The sequence below is a fragment of the Argentina silus genome (assembly GCF_951799395.1).
Source record: "Argentina silus genome assembly, chromosome: Y".
Taxonomy (NCBI): Eukaryota; Metazoa; Chordata; class Actinopteri; order Argentiniformes; family Argentinidae; genus Argentina; species Argentina silus.
This window is the reverse complement of record NC_139654.1, coordinates 16730479-16757380: the sequence shown is the minus strand read 5'-3', so window position 1 is coordinate 16757380 and position 26902 is coordinate 16730479. Positions and strand designations below refer to the sequence as shown.

Genomic DNA, 26902 nt, shown 5'->3' with positions numbered 1-26902 from the left:
AATTAACAATAATGGCAAGCTGGATGAATTACGTGAGGAGTAGCCTAACAGTTGTTTTTTCAATTTGGAAAAGTACAAATTATTGTCGGAGAAATTCTAAAATGAGGTCCTTGGATAAACTTGTGTCTTCATGAACACTTTATAAAATTATGTCAGACATGGAATATACCCTGGTGCCTTACCACCAACATTTTTTATTTAAAAATCAAACAATTACTATTAGGTTAAAGTAGAGATTCTCAGCTGTTATTTGATGGTACAAATGTACAATTGGCTTGACAGGTGTTTCTGGTAAGTCAGGTGGGTTCCCTCACATCATTTGTGCAGACATAAGAGAGCTGTCAATGTCTAGTATTTATTCCAGGCTTTGCGTTTGCCTTTGGAGTCTGCTATTGGTGTCTGCACACTTTTTATGCTCGGTCCCCCCTTTTCAGGGTACCAAAAAAGGGATGGGACAGATTTATCAAATGTCTAAATTAAGCACTCATGTTTAGTATTTGGTCAACAATCCTTTGCATGCAATAACTGCCTGAAGTCTGTGACCCATTGACCCCACCACACGCTGGGTATCTTCTCTGGTGATGCTCTGCCAGGCCTGTACTGCAGCCATCTTCAGTTGTTGTTTGTTTTGAGGACGTTTTGCCTTAAGTCTCCTCTTCAGCAAATGAAAGGCATGTTCAATAGGATTTAAATCTGAAGACATGGCCAGTCAAGAACATCACACTTTTTTTACCCTGAAAAACTCCCAAGTTGCTATGGCAGTATGTTTTGGGTCTTACTGTATGATGAAGCGCCATCCAAAGAATTTAGAGGCATTTGCTTGTACTTGAGCAGACAAGACGTTTCTGTACACTTCAGAATACATTCTGCTGCTGCTGTCAGCAGTAACATCATCAATGAAGACAAGTTAGCGAGTTCAAGCGGAAGCTACACATGCCCAAACCATAACACCCCCTCCACCATGTTTCACAGATGAGGTAGTATGCTGTGGGCATGTAGGAGTCAAAGGGAACAATGGAACCGGAGACTTGTTTGCAGTGAAAAGCCCAAATGCGTTGAGATGAATTTTCCGCTCACAACTAGCATCACCACAGTGAAAACAACTGGAGCATAAAAACAAAATGCGTAACCCCCTACATCACAACTGCGACCAAGTCTTAAAAGGCCCTAGCCCATATAACACAATACAAACACGCTGGTGAATTATATCAGTGTCTCTAAGTAGTGTCCGCTACATACGTCCCCCCAGAATTCACCAGCACTGGCAGGAGGGGCCCGGATCACCTGTCCGAAACCTGCTCTGTAAAACCGGAGTTCAGATCAATCTGAAGAAGATTGACATACAAACATTCATTTTACTGTAGCCAAAATGTTGCATATTTTAGAAATTCCATTTTACATCACGAAAATAAGAAAATGCTTGTGTTCATTTATGCATTTCAAATTACTTTTTGGCTACACCACGAGGAAGTGCAGGCTTTAGGAGTAGCCTAACCAGTGTGATATCTACCAGAGCGCATGTTGCTATCGGTATATTAAGGTGTGAGCTAAGATAGAGGGAATTGTAAAGAAATTGGTACTTATGTTCTTTCTGACAACTGCAGAGTAACATGGCAACATACGTAACATAACACTTGTTAATATAGCCTCACTAGGCTATCATTAAGCGTCACAATAGGCTCTGCGAACGTTGCCCTCTAACTGATAGAAACGCATTGAAAACACTGTGGTTATTTTCTGGTTTATATCAAATAAAACCACTATTATCTGATGTAATATGGTCTAGGGCAGTCAGAACAGATTTCCCACATAGGTTGATAAAAGTGGCATTCACCTCTCTATGCATACATTCAATATGAAAAAAGGCATGCCCCTAATTATGACATTTGATTATTCTTTTTTTTTTTTTTTGACATGCTACATCGATGTTGTGGCCAATTTACCCTCACGTTAAGCAAACTAAATGCTTTACGGCATGTAGTGGCTTCTGTAGCCAATCAAAAGATGCTAGTTAGTTCCACATAGGCTATAGCCTACACAGTAAAATCCATGGATACTTTATGGAAGGCTGACCACCGACTATCTACAGTGACATTACCTTATCTAATCAATAACAAATTAGGCTAAATCAGATGGAAGTTTATGCAGTGAATCTGTCAGGAAATTCATACAGTCGCCATACGTTCACAACAAGCCAAATCTCTGCTAGTTGAGAGAGCCAGCCGCTCGGCCAGCTCACATGTTTCTTTCCATGTCACGTTGGTAGGTAGGCTACAATAGATAGATAGTTGCAGATACTGATCAACTTTACCTCACGTTTACTGCAAACCCTTACTGTTAGTTGGTTTAGGCAGCTAGCAGTAGTGCATCTCTCTGCTGTTTGACAGACAAAATTAACTTCAACTGTCAATAGTGGATTTGTCAGTAAATCACTGGCTGGTACACTTCTATTTAATATCACCCAAATATTAAATCATGTCACCAATTCTGATAAAGATGTTTGACGCAGCAGGGTTTTACATTGAGTGGATGAGAGAAGGCCCCCCTGCTGAAAATTCGAACATTCTATTATGACAACGATGATGAAGTTTTTTTAATGATAACTGCAGGCTACTTTTCTATCCAGTCTCAACCCAACATCCTTACTCCTATCTCACTTGACAATTCCTAACTTTATTCTGTAATCAATAGATTGCATTATCAAAGCCGACTCACGCTTATTCATGTCAGATTGTGCTATAACATTTCCCCCGCGCTGAGAAAAGTGTTGGTCCCATTGCTTGGTCCTCGTAAAGATGAACTGATATTGAAACCATTTCCACTCTTCATCTCTGTAATTCATGAGCTGCTATAATGAACTTGATTTTGCCAATCTCTGATAAGGTAAGCTGATAAGGCAAACTTTCGGCAGCACATCACACATCTTCACAACTTGTAGCAGCAGCGGCGGCGTTGAGGTTGACCATCGTTGCGATGGCAGTATGAACCTTTTAAAAACACTGGCCTACTGTACAGTACTCACAGTTAGAATTACTACAAAGCTAAGTATCCACACAATGTACTGCAAAATCAAAATGTGTGCATGCATGAACTAGGGTAGAGTGTTCGGCAAAGCATGTCTGATGATAAAACCTAGTTCTCACTGTGTTTGAATCTCAGTTTCTCCCTTGAGAAGGAATCCACTTTATGAGAGCAGAGGGAGACAGTCACCTTTTTTCACTAGCGAGCATGGTTTAAATTGAGTGTTTTAATTGCTCAGTTTAACTCCCTGCCCGCTACACCTCTCTGGCTCTGTATGTTCTGGATCTAAGCGTTTGGCTCACACACATACGGCTTGCTCACCAGCACTTTGGACTTGGCCACCTTCTGTTGAATCTCAGTAATACAGTCCTGTTGGCGGTTCTGCACCGTGAAGTTACTTGTGCACCCAGCGATTTCAAACAGGAAATTATGTAACATCTCCATGCCACGCTCGGTCAGATCCACTTCCGGGTGAAACTGAGTGCCGTAAAGCTTCTTCTGCTCGTTAGCAATACCTAGGGGGACAGCAGTGAGGGATGAGAGCTCAGAGCTCTAAACACTTATACAGGGTCAGAGAAGTTTTCATAACACTACTCATTAAGATGTTTAGGGGTCAAGTTATCTTACTATATATTCATCCCCGGCCCAGGGTCCCTCTGCCCCAACTTACCTGCAATAATGCTTCCTGACTGGGCCACCACCTTGAAGCCATCGGCCACTTTGTCCACGCTGTCCCCATGAGTCAACAACACCAGCTCCTCCTTCTGAAGACCTCTGAGAGCAGGAATATACACAGGGGTTAAAGGGTGGGTGTGTGTATTTTCAGTGCCCTGCGTAAATAATGGGATAGTGAAGCATTTTTTCTTCTTTTGGCTCTGGACTCCAAAAGTTTGGATTTTAAATCAAACAAGTACTGTGAGGTTAAAGTAGAGATTATTTTATTTGATGGTATTTGTGTAGATATTGGTTTAACCATTCAGAAATTACAACTCTATAACACGCCCCCTATTTCTTGTCTGCTATTGGTGTCTGCACACTTATGCTTGGTCCCCCCTTTTCAGGGTACCCAAAAAGGGATGGGACAGATTCATCAAATGTCCAAATTAAGCACTCATGTTTAGTATTTGGTCAACAATCCTTTGCATGCAATAACTGCCAGAAGTCTGAGACCCATTGACCCACCAGACGCTGGGTATCTTCTCTGGTGATGCTCTGCAGCAATCTTCAGTAGTAGGAAAGTACCTAAAGTCTTATCAGGAAATGAAATGCATGTACACTTTTTTTGGCCCAGAAAAAATCCCTAGTTGCTGTGTCATTGTTTTACTGTAAGATGAAGCGCCATCCAATACATTTGGAGGCATTTGCTTATACTCGAGCAGACAAGATGTTTCTGTACACTTCAGAATACATTCTGCTGCTGCCATCAGCAGTAACAATGATCAATTAAGACAAGTTAGTACGTTCTAGTGGCAGCTATACATGCCCAAACCTAACACCCTCCAAACCATGGTTCACAGATGGGGTGGTATGCTGTAAATCTTGGGCAGATCCTTTTTTCTCCAAACCTTCCTCTGCAATCACTCATTAATATTGTCATTTAAAACTTATCTGTCCACAAGACCTTTTTAGGTACTTTTTAGCAAATTAACCTGACCATCCTTTTTGAGGATAACTAGTGGCTTGCACCTTGCAGTGAAGCATCTGTAGTTTGGCTGGTGATGTACTCTGCAGATGGTAGGTCTCTGACCCATTCACACCTACCATTCTTCAGTCATCCTCTGTAGAAGTCTTCCTTGGCCTACCAGACCGTTTGTGATTGCTGAACTCACCAGGGCATGTTTTTCATTTCAGCAAGCCTAAGGATTTGGCAATGTTTCTTTTCAGATTTTTCAGCCTAATAATGGCTTCCTTGACTTTCATTGACACCGCTTTGGTCCTCATGTTGACAGACACCAATAGCGAACTCCAAAGGCAAATGTAAAGCCTAGAATCAATACTAGACATTGCCAGCTCTCTTATGGCTGCACAAATGAGACAGAACACACCTGACTTACCAGAAACACCTGTCAAGCCAATTGTCCCATTACATTTGGGTACCCTAAAATAGGGTAAAAGAAAAAGGGTTGTAATTTCTGAAAGGTGAAATCAATATGGACATAAATACCATCAAATAGAAGCTGATCATCTCTACTTTAACATCATAGCAATTGTTTGATTTAAAATCCAAACTTTGGGAGTGAAGATGGATTTTGGTGGCGTCAGCTTTGATTTAAATGTGTATACCTATTTACAGTGGAATGAGCTTGGTGGACATCCTGAAGAAATCGCACCTTCACCATGTCAATTCCTTTGCGATTGTAATGTACAGCGCATTCAGAAAGTATTCAGACGCCTTCACTTTTTCCACATTTTGTTATGTTACAGCCTTATTCTAAAATGGATTGCATTTGTTTTTCCCCTCATCAATCTACACAATACCCCATAATCATAAAGCCAAAACAGGTTTAGAAATGTTTGCTAATTTATTAAAAATAAAAAACGGAAATATCACATTTACATAAGCATTCAGACCCTTTACTCAGTACTTCGTTGAAGCACCTTTGGTAGCGATTACAGCCTCAAGTCTTCTTGGGTATGACGCTACAAGCTTGGCACACCTGTATTTGGGGAGTTTCTCCCATTCTTCTCTGTAGATCCTCTCAAGCTCTGTCAGGTCGGATGGGGAGCGTCGGTGCACAGCTATTTTCAGGTCTCTCCAGAGATGCTCGATCGGGTTCAAGTCCGGGCTCTGGCTGGGCCACTCAAGGACATTCAGAGACTTGTCCCGAAGCCACTCCTGCGTTGTCTTGGCTGTGTGCTTAGGGTTGTTGTCCTGTTGGAAGGTGAACCTTCGCCCCAGACTGAGGTCCTGAGTGCTCTGGAGCAGATTTTCATCAAGGATCTCTCTGTACTTTGCTCCGTTCATCTTTCCCTTGATCCTGACTAGTCTCCCAGTCCCTGCCGCTGAAAAACATCCCCACAGCTTGATGCTGCCACCACCATGCTTCAGGGATGGTATTGGCCAGGTGATGAGTAGTGCCTGGTTTCCTCCAGACGTGACGCTTGGCATTCAGGCCAAAGAGGTCAATCTTGGTTTCAGCAGACCAGAGAATCTTGTTTCTCCTTCCGTCCTTTAGGTGCCTTTTGGCAAATTCCAAGCGGGCTGTCATGTGCTTTTTACTGAGGAGTGGCTTCCGTCTGGCCACTCTACCATAAAGGCCTGATTGGTGGAGTGCTGCAGAGATGGTTGTCCTTCTGGAAGGTTCTCCCATCTCCACAGAGGAACTCTGGAGCTCTGTCAGAGTGACCATTGGGTTCTTGGTCACCTCCCTGACGATGGCCCTTCTCCCCCTATTGCTCAGTTTGGCCGGGCGGCCAGCTCTAGGAAGAGTCTTGGTGGTTCCAAACTTCTTCCAATTAAGAATGATGGAGGCTACTGTGTTCTTGGGGACCTTCAATACTGCAGAACATTTTTTGTACCCTTCCCCAGATCTGTGCCTCGACACAATCCTGTCTTGGAGGTCTACGGACAATTCCTTCGACCTCATGGCCTGGTTTTTGCTCTAACCTGCACTGTCAACAGTGGGACCTTATATAGATAGGTGTGTGCGGTTCCAAATGATGTCCAATCAATTGAATTTACCACAGGTGGACTCCAATCAAGTCGTAGAAACATCTCAAGGATGATCAATGGAAACAGGATGCACCTGAGCTCAATTTCAAGTGTCATAGCAAAGGGTCTGAATACTTAGGTAAATGTGATATCAGTTTTTTTATTAATAACCTGTTTTCACTTTGTCATTATGGGGTGTTGTGTGTAGACTGATGAGGGAAAAAATTAATTTAATCCATTTTAGAATCAGGCTGTAACATAACAAAATGTGGAAAACGTTAAGGGGTCTGAATACTTTCCAATGCACTGCATCTTACACCTTGTCCTTTGTTGGGAATGATACTTAAGGAGAGGGACAGCGATCTCATTTGAGTTTCTCAGGTTAGGCCTATGTACACCGGTCTCCTGTGTTGTCTTTGACACACAGCGTTAGACTTCCATTAGTTTATTACAGTTTGTTTATTTTTTATGTTTCTTTGAAATTGTTAAATTGGTTATTTTGTTGACACTCTACACTCATTCTTCCTATGTGCATTAATGTGATGTGTGCTAAATAAAGGCTCTGTTAAAACAGCAAAACATAATCGTGACCAGGTTATCACAGAGTTCACCATTAATGTCTAAAGTTCACATGCATAGTTAACACGTAGACTCCAGTCATCACATCAGGTATTTGACCATGTGTAACTCCTCACCATGTCTTGTGACATAAGCATGGTCATCGCATATTGGGTATTCTTAATGGAATCTAGGATCCGATATGATAGTGTCTGACACACAGGGATGAGCAACTCATTATCAATCATACAATATCTTTTGGAGTCAGATATAACGTAATGTTAACTTGTATTAGTTGGTCATGTGACCACTTGTGCTGAGTTTAATTCATGTTCATGACGGTTAGAAGTCATTATTGAAAAAAATTATAATAATAATAATTTTTCCTTCTTCTAGCATTGTGACTGCCTATGGCCCCTGGTCCGAGCATCGATTGCTTTATCTTATGATGACTGATGGATAGATGATTCACTTACAACAAATACATTTGTTTAACCCATTTGTGCCGAATGCCGCGCGATGCCTACCGCCGGTTGCTGCATTGCGCAACTTTGAATTTACCGCTGTTTGCTGCGTGGCGCAGCATTTTTGATTTGTCGTAATTTTCATGAGTGCAGCATATAATGCACTGTCATTGGTTCAAATACACGAGGTGGGTCTTGTTGATTTTTTAAAACCACGTGAGCACCCAAATGTCGTGTGGTTCGCCGAAAATCACGTAAATCAATCAGACATACACGTGCGTTTATTGTAGATTTTTTAAACGCACGTGTATGTCTGATTGATATGCTGCACTCATGAAAATTACGACAAATCAAAAATGCTGCGCCACGCAGCAACCGGCGGTAGATGCAATGTTGCGTCGCGCAGCATCCGGCACAAATTGGTTAAGTAAGTCGCTTTGGATAAAGGCGTCTGCTAAATGCCATAAATGTAAAAAAAAAAAAAAAAAAAATCCAAAGCCACTGTATATATATATGTGTCTGAGAGGTGGAAAACTGCAGATATCTTATTTTCTGAATTGGTTGGGTGACAACGAGGGAAAGTATGCAACTGGTGGAGTTTTCTCCAGCTCACATATAAAACATGGCTTTGGGACAAACCAATGAGAAACTTGTTCTTGCCATTGCTCCCCCTCTCTGGTTAGGGTGTAACTGTTTTCAGTTGAGCTTGCCCCCTCAATCAAAAACACCTATAACCGGACTGCAACAAAATCAGCGACAAGAGATTAGCTCAAAGACAATAAATACTGGCAAACCATGACCAATATAAATAAAACCAATTTATATCTAAAGAGACATACCTAGGGGCCAGGGATTGGTTTGGGACTGGGTAAAGAGAGCTCTTTGGGTGACATGTTCAAAAGACAAACCCACCTGAAGAGGGAACAGGAGTTGTCCAGTCCAATGTTGAACACCCCATCCTCCCTCACGCTCTTCCTGTGTACTGTTCCACCAAAAACTTTATTCATCATCTGCAGACAGGACAAACAGTATGTGCCATCATGGTAAAACATAGCAGCCTGGGAGTGTTACTGAGACTGAGTGCGTATGTGTATGTATTTTACCTGCATGCCATAGCAGATCCCTAGGACAGGCTTTCCAATGGTGAATATGGCAGGGTCAAACCAGGGGGCATCCTCGGCATATACAGAGTTAGGCCCACCCGAGATGATGATCGCCCTGGGGGTACAGGAAGGGGGGGGGGGGGGGGGCATTTAAAATCAAATGTACACAAGAGAAAAACAGGCTAGTCTTTGCATAGTTCAGACAGGCCCATTATCTCTGTTCACACAAACTCATGGTTATTCCCATTGCGAGTCCTTAAGGTGTGTGTGTGTTAAAGAGACAAAGTGTGTATGAGCCAAGACAACCCTGCGGGGCTGGAGAGAACACGGCATCATGAAAAAAGTATATAACGCATATAATAACGCATAAGTATATAATCCATAAGAGGGGGAATGTAGGTATTTGTAAGGGTGGGGGTGATGATTTCTCAAACTGCAAACTGTAATGGAAAAAAACTGTCTCCAAAAAGCCTCTCTCTCCCACCCACACACTGTTGGTCCTGTCCAAAACCACTGCCCCATGGCCACAACTGTTAGTGTGTTATAGCATCATGTTGTATCGACTCACCTGAATCCCTGTTCTCTAATGGCGAAGGCTGGCGTCTCTAGCGGGAGGATCTCTGAGCGGACAAAGAGCTCTCTGATTTGTCTGTCAATCACCTTGCCGTATTGAGCTCCAGCATCCAGAATCACCACTGCTCCCTCACACGAACCATTCTTTGTACCCCCCCCCCCCCCCCAAAAAAAATAAAAAAAATAATAATGACAAAAATACATTAAAAAAACATAAGCCAGTGGTTCTAAAATGTTTGGGACCCACCTGACACAGGGTCAGATGGTTTCATAAAAATAAGGTTATGTTTTTGAGAAAGATAGTCTTATCCAAGAACTTTAGTTGGGAGCAAGGAAAGCAATGAGAGAATATAGTATACACTTTGTGACAAAAAGTGATGACGTCACATAAATTTAATCATCGAAAATAATACTTGAAAATTATAAGTCCCCGCCCCTTTGGGGGCGGATGTGGTGGGCTGTTGATGCTTGTCCAATGAGACGTGGGGGAGAGGCTAAGGTGTTCTGGTGTTTGTCGGAATTTGACATTTTTATGAGGATGTGGTCACCCACGTAGGCTATAGAATCGTGAGAATGGAATGTATGGATTAGGGGGGGCCCCAGGGGGCCCTGAACTGTCTGAAGAACCACCGTGGGTTCAGCTAAAGTTTGTCACTGATAAGGGCTGTGGGATGGGTGGTGATGACTTTATGCTGCATACAGGCATCTGTCAAAATTGCATATGAGGCTTAAAATAAAAGTTCAATACTGTGGGTTAAAATGTGCAATTAAAAAAAGGCAATTAAAAAATGGTTAGGCTGCTACTCTAGTGCTAGTATTGTGTTCAATAATGAAGGGTTAGGGTTAATAAAAGGGGGGCTTAAAAAAAAGGTTCAATTTTTAAAAATGTTTAGTTTCAAACGAGGGTCTGACCCAGTGTCACGGTCGTGTCACTGATAAGATCACGTGTTTCCCGGGCAAAAAGGTGTATATATATATATGATCCTGTGTGAGATCTGTAGTAGTAGTTGTGGCTATATGACAGTGTCTAAAATGGCGTCTACAAGGATGGAGGGGGAATTGGAAGGGTGTTTATTGCACCCTGAGACGTGGATGAGAGGCTAAGGTGTTCTGGTGTTTGTGAAATTAGTTGTAGCATCTTGACATTTTTATGGGGATGTGGGCACCCCCATAGGCTATAGAACCGTGAGAATGGATTGGATGGTTTAGGGGAATCCCAGGGCCCTGAACTGTCTGAAGACCAGCCGAGGGCCAGCTAAAGTTTGCCCCTGATAAGATCATGTGTTTCCTAGGCAAAAAGGTGTATATATATATATATATATATGACCCTGAGAGCTTTTTTCAACGTTTGCCATGTGGGACAGTGAACCTGCATTCTGTAATCCTAGTTTTTGTAAGATATCCTGAAGCATGTTCTAAATGTTTTTTCAAGAAAAAAGTGGCTTGAAAGTCTTGGGATCTTTAGCATTGAGCTGTAAGACCAAATTGTTAGGAATGTATTTGTTGGTCGAACAAAGCTTTTGGCTTTTTCCTTTTTTTTCTACATGCCAATGGAACAGCATTTTTAGCACCTTTTTTTTAAATTTGAGATGGATATGGGAAGTTTAGAAACCAATGCTGGATAACAATACAATCTGACTTAAAGAAGCGTATTGCATATCTTTGAATATAGACATGTTGCATATGTAGGTATGTTTGCAAGTAACATGTCTGTAAAGAAAAGGGTAATGAAAGTCATAGCAGCTCACCACCAAAAATCTGAATTTGACTATGGGTATTGTCTCTTATTTTAACCCTTGGCTTGACATTTTTAAATGTACAACATGTACCGCTATATTCCCATAGACACATATAGAGTTCATGAAAAGTATCACTAATTTGGATCGTTATCTCACAATTTGTTATTTAGGTCGATTTTTAGGATAGAACTTGAGTTGATGGTATTATTGTGGGAACTCAAATCAGTCACTCAGCTTTTTCTATTGGCTACCCTCATCAATACAGAATATGTGCTTGTCCATTGAAATGTGAATGTTCTCGTTTCAGTACGCTGAACGCTTCATCTTTCACTCCACCGTTTCCTAAATCATTTTACCTCATATCCTTTGTTCATCCTAAATTTGTTTCTAATACTGCTTATTCATGTTTTAAGTTACCTATTTATACCAGCACCTTAGATTACCAGACCTGTACAACATTTGATAACAATGTTATTTTTGCACTAAAATAAAATGACTTTTGGAGCTATTGCTTGAGTTGAGTCTAGTGTGTTTCAGATGGTTGGACGTTCAGATTGTTCTGTTTTAGAGAGGAGAGATGATGAGGGCAGGTGGATGTTCATCATGAAGCTTACTTTGTTTAATACCAGGCTAGTTTGTCGGGTGAGACCACACCAACTCATTGCATAGCTTGTTAACCAACTGGTCACGGATACACGTAATGTACGTGCACTACTAATTCAGAAATTCATTTTTACACCCATTGGTCGAGAGGGATACTAACTAGCCAACTAGCATGCAGTGGGTGATATTACAGAGAATAATGCCTTTAATGTTTTATTACAGAAATAACTGCCAATAGGTTGTCATTGAATCTCCCCCCATAAAATGTTGCTGTTCATTAGTTATGATCTCAGTTTTGAGCTATGGTGAAGCGTAACAGTGCATATGCAAAACATTGTGAAACTGACATTTATTTTGACTTTTGTTGGACATTCAATATGTAGGCTAGGCTATATCTTACTGGTTGTTTGTAGTCTGTCTGTCTGTCTATCTCTAGTGTGTGGAAAGTATCCAGCAAATTGGTTCTTCGATGAATGTGTGTAGGCCTAGTACTTGTTTCTGTGGTCACCAAAACTACAGCATTTATAGAGAAGTCAAGCTGCAAAAATGCATCATGGAATGATGCCACTGGCCATGCAGGTAGAACTAGTTACATATCAGGATGTAGTTGAATTATCTGTCAACCTGTACATTTTTCATCGTTAGGGGACACAGTTTATCTGAAGCTAATCTATTTCCAGTGAATGGATATGTTCATGGGTGTGTGTGTTGTCATTCCAATGAGGGATAAGTGCTTAATTTGAGAGTGACCTGAACAATAGCAAGCACAGGATGTAAATAATGAAATCACATTTAAATCATACATGCACCTTTTCTAGTCTAGTACTTGCATAAAAACTAGGCTTACGGGTGCCCTCTGATCAGATCTTGACAGTTTTTAGGGAAAAGGCACATTTAATTGCGAAAGAGTATGGTTATGAGGGGTCTGTTTTGTTTAACTAAATGGCATATCATCATGGATATCATAGACCAATTCAGCTCACCAGTAGGCACATTTCACGTGCCTCTGTTGCTTGAATGCAACAATTGAATTGGATTCAATTGGATTGTCTGTTGATCTTTTTTCATCATGCTTAATCGAGTTGTTGGGAGTGTTTTAGAGATTGTTTAACGTCGTCATTGCTCGGCTTTACCCTTTGTTGGTTTGTATGACTTCTTCAACTGGTCCCTACATGGATGTCTCAGTTCAGTTGTCAATCTCCATTCAAAATGGGCTAAGAATAGTATAGATGGATGCCTTTTCCATATGACCCATATTTCTCTGTGTTGCAGAAGGACATTCAAGCAAACAATGTTAATAACAAAATGAAACGTGAATCTGGGTTTGCACTATTGTAGGCCTATAGCCTACTGCTGACCATCTAAACATCTCCTAAAAGTATAATGTCAGATATATAGGCACAGTAATGCCTCTCTTTGCCTTTCTCCTATCTTCCCCTGAAGAGCTAACCGCCCCCTTATAGTAGAGTATAACTTATTTTCTTAATTCAAAGGTAACAATAGGTAACACTGAATGTACTGAAAGCCAGAGTGTTGATATACTTTAAGAAATGACGTATCCACCTGTAATATGCGTATTATGCATGTTCATTAACTTGAACTTATTGACCCCTCAAATTGGGATAGTAAGAAGTCGAAGTTGTCTTTGATTTCTGATGTCTGTTCTCTGGCAAAAATTGACCCTAAGAATGAGACTGATGGAACATTAGTCATGTTAGTCGTTGAATAGGCATCTACTAGAAAGATTGAATTTGAGCTGGTGCGAAGATTGGTCCTACTTTGTATTGCCTGTTGAGGTGCTGTAATAGAGGAGCTGTTACCATAGTTGCGGTGTCGTGTGATCTTATTGTATGTTTAATTTTGGCTTCAGCTTTTACTATTCATATTCCCATCAGACGACAGTTTTTTCCTCAAGTAACCAACAGAAACAATTAATGTTTGGCACCTTTTGCGGAATGCCTGAAAATGTTATGGTTATCGTTAAACCCCCTCTACAACCTTTAATACGCGTAATGGCTCCATAACAATGATGCTTCTCGTACCGTTGTCCGTTATGGTTTATGAGTTGACTTCTCTTGTATTTTTGTTTGTTTAGCTTATGTCTAGATGTTGCTCTTTTATTCCCCAAAAATATGTATGATGGCTTCTGCAGGCCCTGCTACAGTATGATGGTCTCATATATCACTCTGTTTTGAGTAAAAATAAACTAAAATGTTGACTACTCAAAACAGAGAGAGATATGAGACCATCATACTGTAGCAGGGCCTGCAGAAAATACAAGAGAAGTCAACTTCAATCTTTCTAGTAGATGCCTATTCAACGACTAACATGACTAATGTTCCATCAGTCTCATTCTTAGGGTCAATTTTTGCCAGAGAACAGACATCAGAAAACAAAGACAACTTCGACTTCTTACTATCCCAATTTGAGGGGTCAATAAGTTCAAGTTAATGAACATGCATAATACGCATATTACAGGTGGATATGTCATTTCTTAAAGTATATCAACACTCTGGCTTTCAGTACATTCAGTGTTACCTATTGTTACCTTTGAATTAAGAAAATAAGTTATACTCTACTATAAGGGGCGGTTAGCTCTTCAGGGGAAGATAGGAGAAAGGCAAAGAGAGGCATTACTGTGCCTATATATCTGACATTATACTTTTAGGAGATGTTTAGATGGTCAGCAGTAGGCTATAGCAGCGTTTCCCAACCGCTGTGCCGCGGCACACTAGTGTGCCGTGAGAGATCGTTGGGTGTGCCGTGAGAAATTATCCAATTTCACTTTTTTTTAATTAACATTTATTAATTATTATCTGCAAATAATATGCCATTGTCGAGTGTCTGTGCTGTAATATAGTGACTGGCAGAGTAATGTAATATTCGTCCGGGTGGCAGCAGGTAGCTAATTGCCTCTTTCCTGCATAGAGACAAGAGAATTAGTGACGCATGCGACAGGTCGTGGTTGACAGTGATGGAGAAGTTTTTCAAATGGAAAAATGCAAACTCCGAACTGGGCCCTGGACAAGATTCTGACCCAGGTGAAGGCCCTAGTATGAGTGGTGGTAAAAAGAAAGCAAAGACGGTGAGCTCGAGGCAATACAGCGAAAGCTATCTTTCGTTCGGATTTACTTTCACCGGGGATGAGACGACCCCGACTCCATTATGCTTGGTGTGTGGCGAGAAGCTGTCCAACAGCGCCATGGTGCCAAGCAAGCTTAAACGCCATCTCCAAACGAAACACCCGTCGCTTCAAAACAAGCCGATGGACTATTTTGTTCGCCTGCGTGAAATCACAGAGAAACAGGCAACTTTTATGAGAAAAACCACAAAGGTAAATGAGAAAGCCCTCAAAGCTAGTTACCTAGTTGCTGAACTCGTAGCTAAATCAAAAAAGTCCCACTCTGTGGCAGAGACATTAATACTACCTGCCTGCAAAGCCATTGTCAACGAGATGCTCGGCCCTGACGCGGTTAAAGACATAGCTAAAGTCCAGCTCTCAGTTAACGCAATTGCCAGGCGTATTGATGACATGTCTACAGACATCGAAAGTCATGTTTTGGGAAAGATACGCATCAGTAGGAAATTTGCGTTGCAACTTGATGAGTCTACGGATATTAGTGGACATTCTCAGCTCTTGGCCAATGTGCGTTTTGTGGATGGAGATGCCATTAGAGACTAATATTGTAATTATATATACTGTATCAGGCTACAGAGTGTCATTTTGTAACATTTTTGGTTGGTGGTGTGCCGCAAGATTCTTCCAATGTAAAAAATGTGCCGTGGCTCAAAAAAGGTTGAAAAACACTGGGCTATAGGCCTACAATAGTGCAAACCCAGATTCACGTTTCATTTTGTTATTAACATTGTTTGCTTGAATGTCCTTCTGCAACACAGAGAAATATGGGTCATATGGAAAAGGCATCCATCTATACTATTCTTAGCCCATTTTGAATGGAGATTGACAACTGAACTGAGACATCCATGTAGGGACCAGTTGAAGAAGTCATACAAACCAACAAAGGGTAAAGCCGAGCAATGACGACGTTAAACAATCTCTAAAACACTCCCAACAACTCGATTAAGCATGATGAAAAAAGATCAACAGACAATCCAATTGAATCCAATTCAATTGTTGCATTCAAGCAACAGAGGCACGTGAAATGTGCCTACTGGTGAGCTGAATTGGTCTATGATATCCATGATGATATGCCATTTAGTTAAACAAAACAGACCCCTCATAACCATACTCTTTCGCAATTAAATGTGCCTTTTCCCTAAAAACTGTCAAGATCTGATCAGAGGGCACCCGTAAGCCTAGTTTTTATGCAAGTACTAGACTAGAAAAGGTGCATGTATGATTTAAATGTGATTTCATTATTTACATCCTGTGCTTGCTATTGTTCAGGTCACTCTCAAATTAAGCACTTATCCCTCATTGGAATGACAACACACACACCCATGAACATATCCATTCACTGGAAATAGATTAGCTTCAGATAAACTGTGTCCCCTAACGATGAAAAATGTACAGGTTGACAGATAATTCAACTACATCCTGATATGTAACTAGTTCTACCTGCATGGCCAGTGGCATCATTCCATGATGCATTTTTGCAGCTTGACTTCTCTATAAATGCTGTAGTTTTGGTGACCACAGAAACAAGTACTAGGCCTACACACATTCATCGAAGAACCAATTTGCTGGATACTTTCCACACACTAGAGATAGACAGACAGACAGACTACAAACAACCAGTAAGATATAGCCTAGCCTACATATTGAATGTCCAACAAAAGTCAAAATAAATGTCAGTTTCACAATGTTTTGCATATGCACTGTTACGCTTCACCATAGCTCAAAACTGAGATCATAACTAATGAACAGCAACATTTTATGGGGGGAGATTCAATGACAACCTATTGGCAGTTATTTCTGTAATAAAACATTAAAGGCATTATTCTCTGTAATATCACCCACTGCATGCTAGTTGGCTAGTTAGTATCCCTCTCGACCAATGGGTGTAAAAATGAATTTCTGAATTAGTAGTGCACGTACATTACGTGTATCCGTGACCAGTTGGTTAACAAGCTATGCAATGAGTTGGTGTGGTCTCACCCGACAAACTAGCCTGGTATTAAACAAAGTAAGCTTCATGATGAACATCCACCTGCCCTCATCATCTCTCCTCTCTAAAACAGAACAATCTGAACGTCCAACCATCTGAAACACACTAGACTCAACTCAAGCAATAGCTCCAAAAGTCATTTTATTTTAGTGCAAAAATAACATTGTTATCAAATGTTGTACAGGTCTGGTAATCTAAGGTGCTGGTATAAATAGGTAACTTAAAACATGAATAAGCAGTATTAGAAACAAATTTAGGATGAACAAAGGATATGAGGTAAAATGATTTAGGAAACGGTGGAGTGAAAGATGAAGCGTTCAGCGTACTGAAACGAGAACATTCACATTTCAATGGACAAGCACATATTCTGTATTGATGAGGGTAGCCAATAGAAAAAGCTGAGTGACTGATTTGAGTTCCCACAATAATACCATCAACTCAAGTTCTATCCTAAAAATCGACCTAAATAACAAATTGTGAGATAACGATCCAAATTAGTGATACTTTTCATGAACTCTATATGTGTCTATGGGAATATAGCGGTACATGTTGTACATTTAAAAATGTCAAGCCAAGGGTTAAAATAAGAGACAATACCCATAGTCAAATTCAGATTTTTGGTGGTGAGCTGCTATGACTTTCATTACCCTTTTCTTTACAGACATGTTACTTGCAAACATACCTACATATGCAACATGTCTATATTCAAAGATATGCAATACGCTTCTTTAAGTCAGATTGTATTGTTATCCAGCATTGGTTTCTAAACTTCCCATATCCATCTCAAATTTAAAAAAAAGGTGCTAAAAATGCTGTTCCATTGGCATGTAGAAAAAAAAGGAAAAAGCCAAAAGCTTTGTTCGACCAACAAATACATTCCTAACAATTTGGTCTTACAGCTCAATGCTAAAGATCCCAAGACTTTCAAGCCACTTTTTTCTTGAAAAAACATTTAGAACATGCTTCAGGATATCTTACAAAAACTAGGATTACAGAATGCAGGTTCACTGTCCCACATGGCAAACGTTGAAAAAAGCTCTCAGGGTCATATATATATATATATATATACACCTTTTTGCCTAGGAAACACATGATCTTATCAGGGGCAAACTTTAGCTGGCCCTCGGCTGGTCTTCAGACAGTTCAGGGCCCTGGGATTCCCCTAAACCATCCAATCCATTCTCACGGTTCTATAGCCTATGGGGGTGCCCACATCCCCATAAAAATGTCAAGATGCTACAACTAATTTCACAAACACCAGAACACCTTAGCCTCTCATCCACGTCTCAGGGTGCAATAAACACCCTTCCAATTCCCCCTCCATCCTTGTAGACGCCATTTTAGACACTGTCATATAGCCACAACTACTACTACAGATCTCACACAGGATCATATATATATATACACCTTTTTGCCCGGGAAACACGTGATCTTATCAGTGACACGACCGTGACACTGGGTCAGACCCTCGTTTGAAACTAAACATTTTTAAAAATTGAACCTTTTTTTTAAGCCCCCCTTTTATTAACCCTAACCCTTCATTATTGAACACAATACTAGCACTAGAGTAGCAGCCTAACCATTTTTTAATTGCCTTTTTTTAATTGCACATTTTAACCCACAGTATTGAACTTTTATTTTAAGCCTCATATGCAATTTTGACAGATGCCTGTATGCAGCATAAAGTCATCACCACCCATCCCACAGCCCTTATCAGTGACAAACTTTAGCTGAACCCACGGTGGTTCTTCAGACAGTTCAGGGCCCCCTGGGGCCCCCCCTAATCCATACATTCCATTCTCACGATTCTATAGCCTACGTGGGTGACCACATCCTCATAAAAATGTCAAATTCCGACAAACACCAGAACACCTTAGCCTCTCCCCCACGTCTCATTGGACAAGCATCAACAGCCCACCACATCCGCCCCCAAAGGGGCGGGGACTTATAATTTTCAAGTATTATTTTCGATGATTAAATTTATGTGACGTCTTCACTTTGTCACAAAGTGTATACTATATTCTCTGCAATGGCAAGGGGGGAAAAAACATTGGTGGTACCACACCTAATTACAGTATGTTCTTGAATTGTATTATTAAAAGAAATGGAAGCCAAATCAGGCTTTTTATTGTTCATAAAGAAAGTTAAATGGGACAGTTTCATAGGCTTAAATCCAAAGTGCCTGTGACCCCTGCCAAACTGTCTGTCTGGAACAGTACGCAATGAAAGAGACAGCATCTGTCCGTTTTGAGTGCGGTCCAATAAGTCCCTATCGTTCCAAAATAAAGGACCTAGAGTATGTGGAATATTTCCACATCGATTACCCTGGATCCATACAAAATGTATCCGTAATGGACCTTGTCTGGATGCAGGACTCTAAGCGAGATGTTACTTTGACATGCATGTAATTTTCAATAGAAATAGTACACTTATGCAGTAGTATAGGGAGCAGCATGCCCCCACGTGGTTACTGAAACTTGGTACTTCCGTCAATTAAAAACAAGCATTTTCTCACTGATTAGCCGATTGTTAAGCACAAAACTGCAGATATCTTGAGCTGGAAATTTATGAACACGCCTTGCTTGTTCGGCGTGACGATCTTCAGTCTGTCGGGCAGATTCTGGAAAGGTACATTTGAGTGGTCTGGTCGAGCTGCTACTTCATATGGAAATGATCATTAGCCTAGGCTATACAACTGGGATATCTGTCAACACATCTGCATAGATAGACTGATTAGCGAGCTCTTTGCACAATGACCAACACTGAATTACGTGGATTCTCAAAACAAATTCACGCACACTGTTCTTGCAAATAAGGTTAAAATGGTATGCTACCCTATCCAGCTGTGGCGACGACGCGGCAGCTACGAGCCACAATGCAGATTGAAATGCTAGAAATCAACGCGGTTGGATCAGCTACGAGCCAGCTATCCCAGCTTGGGATGTGCGCCGAGCAAAATATGTAGCTTGCTAGCCAAGAACAGTACCAGTGTACTTCGGTAGCAAACCTAGCCAATGACATTGTCGGTGGATGTTTGGCAGATACTAGACATTGCAACATGCATCACCGGCGGCGGAGCACGCCATGCTAAACACACATAGCTACTAGCTAACCACAGGCCGTAGCTAACCAAGGATTGTCAGCGCCCGACATCGAGCGGGAGCCTCGACACTAATTTCCAATCGACACACAACTACAAGATTCGGAATATGTTACTAACTTTGCGAACGTTAACTAGGCCATTGTGGGCTGCATACTGACCTTGGTATCCCCGTTGCACAGAGCCATGGATGACTGTGGCGGAATGAGTTCTTTCCTTCTCCTCGTTCGTCTTCAGATCTCGTGCACAGCAGAGAGGGGACAAGAAGCTCGTAGCAATCAGTGTGATAGAACGAAGTTTGCGCGCCGACCACTGTCGCAAATGTGTCCCTGTACTGCTGCAACATCCGACAACTCGAATGGGTGGGATCTGAATCGTCGATGTTTTTTGCCTTCAAGGGAGGAGTTTGACAAACCTCCACGAAAAAAAGTTGGTTGAGTAGAAAGAGATGCCCCCATAAAGATAATACAGTTTATCCAGTGGCCCCAGTTAGAACTCAGTCATGTTATCTGACTGATGTCATGCGAATTTGAAGGTGTGACACCTGTACATTCCCTAAGAGCAGCATTACTTTTTCAAAATATGATTTGAACATATACACAATTTGTTTACATTACATCTATGTAAACATAAACAATACAGTCATTCCTTATTTATTTGGTTATGAAGAGGTACAGTTGTTCTACTCTTTGAAATGTCTTTAGGAGGCATATTAATCACAATTAAAGAGTATATTTCATTTTTGGAAATTACTTAACATATCACTGTCTGTGTTCTCTGAGCTCCAATAGGGAACTCCGCCCACCTACTGCCGGTTAATGTAAATGTATCTAAATACATTCAAACCCTGTTCAAACAGCCCACGTGAAACTTGTTTAAGCATTTAGAAATACTAAATATGGATAAAGGAACCACTAATTATATGTAACTATATCTGGAAATAAACATTTAATCCTTTTAGGGCCGGTTTCACAGACAAGCCTAGTCCTAGACTAAAAAGCATCCTCAGTGGCAATTTGCCATTGAAAGTGTGAATTAGTCCAGGACTAGGCTAAAGCCTTGTCTGTGAAACCGGCCCTTAATGTATTATTTCTGTTCTTAAGGGTTTGTAATTCTTCTAATATTCAAATTACCCTTGCTGCACTGCATAGCGGACACATAATGGACTGTACACAAAATATTTTCCAAAGCTAAACATGATTTTCACTACCATTGTACTCCACAACACTTCTAGTATACATATCAACTGAGTATAAAACATGAGGAGTGTCATATGAGTAATGAAGTTCTGGTCAAAATGTTATGATACTAAATGTTTTTTTTCTCTATTTATTTAATGTTACAGTCATGTCAACTTTTGGTCTCCGCCATAAAGTTCTGAAGTGGCCTTGTGTTCCGGGCCATTGCCACAAGCTCTGCCAAACAAGACCCTGGATAAAAAGGTGATAATTACCCAGTAATGACCTTGGTATTGTTAGCACACTTCCTTTGTCATGTTTCTCTATAAACAGTTTTTTTTTACTGCAGTTTTCTGTGTACATTGTCTTGCCCTGACAGTAATACAACTTCTCTTCTCACAGTTTGTCCTGGTTTTAGGAGACTCCCATCTCCGTGCTATTGTTGATGGCTTTGTGGACATGCCCACTGGATGCTTGGCCTTCGGTTTTATGTCCTCACCAGGAGCAAGAGCATCTGTGTTGGGTTGGATGTCAAGGCTGCAGAGCTTCCTGTGATTCCCGATGCTGTCTGCATTTTGGCCCCAGGAAACAAAGCAGTATTTGGAGAAAAAATAATTCATTTATAAATTAACATAAACAAATGAACACATGCATGCAGTGGATCTCAGATTATTTTGTCTTTCCAGGGGCTGTGGTGGTTAATGACCCTCATCGATGGACTGCTGGAAACGAGTGAACCTACTTGTTGCTGGAGCAGACCCAACAATTATTTGTAAATTTCTATTCTTAGAAAAACTTTATGAGTATGACTATAAAGTGATTTTGAGATGGCCTTGCAAATCTTTGCATTAATATATTTGTTTTATCCATTTAAGTATCAAGTGGATGAGCATGTTATGATTTGATCTGCAATTTAATTGAAGATGTTTGCTTTTGTTTCCCATTTAACTAGGATGTACAATGTGTTGGTCGGTCTAAATAAAATCAATTCCCTATTAAGTCATCTGTTTTGTCATCTCTTATCTGGACTTGTTAGAACAGTACCTATTGATTATATTCACTTTATTAGGAACACTATACTAATACTGGGTCGGGCCTCCCTTTATTAAAACATTACACTAATACTGGGTAATACTCCCTTTATTACAACACTATACTAATACTGGGTAGGACCTCCCTTTATTACAACACTATACTAATACTGGGTAATACTCCCTTTATTACAACACTATACTAATACTGGGTAATACTCCCTTTATTAGGAACACTATACTAATACTGGGTAATACTCCCTTTATTAAAACATCATGCTAATACTGGGTAATACTCCCTTTATTACAACACTATACTAATACTGGGTAATTGTTACAACGGAATGTCTGAGGAACCAAATGACGGCACACAGAGAGGGTAGGGTTTAGCCCGAAGGCGTAGTTAATGGTAAATAATAATAATAATAATAATAAGGAGAGGGGTAGGGGAGAGAAGGATAATCCAAGGGGTCGTCGGGGTCCGGTCCGGGGGTCGATAGCGGGAGGTCCAGTGTTCGGGGGAGGGGGAGAGAGCCGTGGGTAATCCGTAAGGGTAGTCGTTGGGGTCCGGTCCAGGGTTCATTAACGGGGGAATCCAGTAGTAGAGAGGGGTAGGTCCGTGGAAGGGTTGACGAGGGGGTCAGAGGAAAACGAGGGTTCTGGAGGGGCACAGAAGAACAAGGTGAGTCGCAAGGGAAAAGACAAAACACAAGGAACAGCTAGGAAAACTCGGGAGGGCTAGAAGCGTCTGCAGGTCTCGTGGAAAGGTTTACCGTAAGTCACAGTACGATCTGGCACTGGAGTGAAGATCGGGCAGGGTTCTTATAGGGTGCTGATTGGGGATGGGTCGCAGGTGTGCTGATTGAGGATCGAGTCCAGGTGCGCTGTCAACTGGGAGGAAGACGCTCCAGTGATGACCGCCGCGGCCTCGAGGTGGTGCCAGAGGGTTGGTTAAGAGGGGGAACCGTAACAGTAATACTCCCTTTATTAGGAACACTATACTAATACTGGGTAATACTCCCTTTATTAGGAACTGTTATGGAAAATACATTGATTGAACTGTTTGAAGAACATACTATTACAAGGAACGTCTGAGGAACCAAATGATGGCACACAGAGAGATGTGTAGCCCGAAGGTGTATTTTAATAATAATAAATAGGGAGAGGGGTAGGGGAGAGAAGGATAATCCAAGGGGGTCGTCGGGGTCTGGTCCAGGGTACGTTAACGGGGAATCCAGTAGCAGAGAGGGGTCGGGGAGAGAAGGATAATCCAAGGGGCTCGTCAGGGTCCAGTCCAGGGTATGTTAACGGGGAATCCAGTAGCAGAGAGGGGTGGGGGTAAGGTCGAAGTGCAGGGTAGGGCTGGGTCCGTGGAAGGGGTAACGAGGGAGTCCGGGGGGTTCTGGAGCGGCACAGGAAGACAAGGTGAATCACAAGGAAAAACAAAAACACTAGGATTGCGTAGGGATACTTGGGAGAGTTGAAGCTTCTGCGGGTCTCGTGGAAGATTACCATTCGACACAGTATGTTCTGGCGCCGTAGTGGAGTTCAGGCAGGGTTCTTATAGGGAGGTGATTGCCGATGGTTTGCAGGTGTGATGATGGGTGATAGTGAACAGGGGCTGGGCGCTCCAGCGATGATCGAGTATCAAGGTGGTGCCAGAGGGTTGGTTAGGGGGAGGGACTGTAACACATACACTTCCATATGACTGATACGACTTGTGTAAATACTGTGATTACATTTTCTCCTTTATTACCACACCTCTAAAGTTCTATAGCCATTGTTCTGAGAAACACATATGATTACCATATGGATAGCTGTGGTTCTGGGGTGAGGGGTAGGAGAGAGAGAGAACAAAGGGGACAAACATATCTTGCCGACAGGAAGGTGGATAGGTGTGAAATGTTGAACGCCGATTGATCAATAGGATATGATAGGAAGTCTTCCCATTGTTCTTTCTCTCCCGCGACCTCTCGTGTAAGCAGAAGTCAGCCAGGTGATAGACTTTGTGGCACCTACCATTTGTTGTTTCATCTGTATAAAGACAACCGTGAGAATCGCCTCTTCAGACTTGCACTAAACAGTCCCTCGGATTTACACTGGGCTGCTGTTAGGCTCCTGTCTCTTGTTTGCAAGCAATAATAAATACCGGACTCAGATATTGTGGCTACTCAGGACTTTATTTCTTGAATCTCATCTCTGAAGAGCTAAAGTACAGAGTGGTAAATCCTAGACTTCCACCACAGAACACTATACTAATACTGGGTAGGGCCTCCCTTTATTAGGAACACTATACTAATACTGGGTAGGACTTCCCTTTATTAGAACACTATACTAATACTGGGTAGGACTTCCCTTTATTAGAACACTATACTAATACTGGGTAGGGCCTCCCTTTATCAAAGTAAAAGTCAAAGTGGCTTTATTGTCAATTCTTCACATGTCAAGACATACAAAGGAATCAAGAGGACGTTTCTCACTCTCCCACGGTGAGACAGATAAAGTGCCCAGGCACAACAGATAAGACAAGACATACTAAAAGTAAAACATTCAATAAAAATAATTTAAACAGTGCAAAAAGAACAGTCAGTAAAGACAGTAAGTAGCAGCCAAATACTGTGTATTCTGTGTACAAATAATAGTGCAATAGTAGATTATAACAATAGAATAGTGGATTGTCCAGAGTCCGTAGTGTTTTTAGGGGGGGAGGGCTGAAGGGTTGGGAGGGGGGGGGTGGTTTCAGCTTCCTGACAGCTTGGAGGATGTGGCTGGGGGAATTGAGGGGAGAGAATTTAGCTTCCTGACAGCTTGGGGTATGAAGCTTTTCGTGAGTCTGGTGGTGTGGGCACGGAGGCTCCTATACCTTCTTCCAGAAGGCAGGAGGCTGAACAGACTGTGTGCGGGGTGGCTTGCGTCGCTCACAATCGAGATAGCTTTTCGGGTGAGGCGGGTGGAGTAAGTCTCTTGCAAGGAAGGGAGTGGGGCACCAATGATCTTACCAGCTGTGTTCACTATGCGTTGCAGTGCTTTCCTGCTGTGTTCGGTGCAGCTACTGCCCCACACAGTGATGCAGCTGGACAGGATGCTTTCAATGGTGCCTCGGTAAAATGTTGTCAGGATTGGTGTGGGAGCTTTCGCTCGCTTCAGCTTGCGGAGGAAGTAGAGGCGCCGCTGGGCTGTCTTCGCCAGTGATGCAGTGTTGGTGGTCCAGGAGAGGTCCTCGTTGATGTGCACCCCCAGGAATTTGGTGCTGCTCACTCTCTCCACAGCAGCACCATCGATGGTCAGTGGTGGGTGTTCGGTGTGGCCTCTCCGGAAGTCGACCACAATCTCCTTCGTTTTGCTGACATTCAGCAGGAGGTTGTTGTCTCTGCACCACGTGGTCAGAAGGTTGACCTCCTTCCTGTAGTGGGTCTCGTCGTTCTTGGAGATGAGACCCACCAGAGTTGTGTCGTCCGCAAACTTCACCATGTGATTGGTGCTGTAGGTTGGTGTGCAGTCGTGAGTCAGCAGGGTGAAGAGCAGGGGACTGAGCACACAGCCTTGGGGGGCCCCTGTGCTGAGTGTGATGCTGCTCGAGGTGTTGTTGCCGACTCGTACTGCTTGTGGTCTCTCACTGAGGAAGTCCAGCAGCCAGTTGCAGAGGGAGGTGTTGAGCCCCAGCTGGTCCAGTTTACAGATCAGTTGTTGTGGGATTATGGTGTTAAATGCTGAGCTAAAGTCTATGAAAAGCATTCTCACATATGAGTCTGCTTTTTCCAGGTGGGTGAGGGCTGGGTGGAGAGCAGAGCAGATTGCGTCCTCTGTGGAACGTTTTGCTCGGTATGCAAACTGAAAGGGGTCCAGGGTGGGGGGGAGGATGGACTTAATGTGAGACATGACTAGCCGTTCAAAGCACTTCATGATGATGGGGGTCAGTGCTACAGGGCGATAGTCATTGAAGCAGGATGGAACGGATTTCTTGAAATGTGATGGGACAGCAGCTTGACTCAAAGAAGTGTTAAAGATGTCTGTGAAGACATCCTTAAGCTCCTCTGCGCAGTCCCTCAGCACACGGCCTGGAATGTTGTCTGGGCCTGTTGCTTTGCGGGGGTTGATGGTAGAGAGTGTCCTCTTCACACTGGCAGCAGACAGGCACAGGACCTGATCGTGGGGGGGGGGTGGAGTTTTCTGTGGGCTTGTGTTGTTTGTTGCTTCAAACCGTGCAAAGAAGCTGTTGAGGTTGTTGAGCAGAGATATGTTGTTGTCGCAGGTCTGTGGCGCGGGCTTGTAGTCCGTTATGGTCTGAATGCCCTGCCACAGGCTCCGCGTGTCTCTGCTGTCCTTGAAGTGGCAGGTAACCTTGTTTGTGTAGTCCAGTTTTGCTTTCCTGATGCCACGGGACAGGCTGGCTCTCGCTGTTCTCAGGCCATTTTCATCCCCGGCTCTGAAGGCTTTGTCTCTGGCCCTCAGCAGCCGATGGACAGCCCCTGTCAGCCATGGCTTCTGGTTAGCCCGAGTGATGATGGTCTTTTTGTGGGTCACATCATCAGAGCACTTACGGATGTAAGAGAGGACGGTGTCTGTAAGCTCCTCATTGTCCGTATGGTTTATTAGGAATACTTGACTAATACTGGGTAGGACTTCACTTTATTTGGAACACTATACTAACACTGGGTAGGGCCTCCCTTTATTAGGAACACTATACTAATACTGGGTAGGACTTCCCTTTATTAGAACACTATACTAATACTGGGTAGGGCCTCCCTGTT

The 26902-nt window shown here is 42.2% G+C and overlaps 1 protein-coding gene across 3 annotated transcripts in view; it reads right to left on the bottom strand.

Moving 5' to 3' along the window:
* Nucleotides 1-20245, bottom strand: part of LOC310823874 (GMP synthase [glutamine-hydrolyzing]) — a 30297-nt gene extending 10052 nt beyond the window's left edge. For all 3 annotated transcript variants that reach the window (XM_083696758.1, XM_083696759.1, XM_083696760.1), the window contains exons 1-6: nt 20104-20245; nt 9367-9515; nt 8799-8913; nt 8608-8705; nt 3692-3795; nt 3343-3536 (exon numbers count right to left, since the gene is read on the bottom strand). In XM_083696758.1, coding sequence (XP_083552884.1) covers nt 3343-3536; nt 3692-3795; nt 8608-8705; nt 8799-8913; nt 9367-9515; nt 20104-20130 — 687 coding nt within the window. In that variant the 5' untranslated portion in view covers nt 20131-20245. The remainder of the gene's footprint in view (nt 1-3342; nt 3537-3691; nt 3796-8607; nt 8706-8798; nt 8914-9366; nt 9516-20103) is intronic.
* Nucleotides 20246-26902: the final 6657 nt, after the last annotated feature.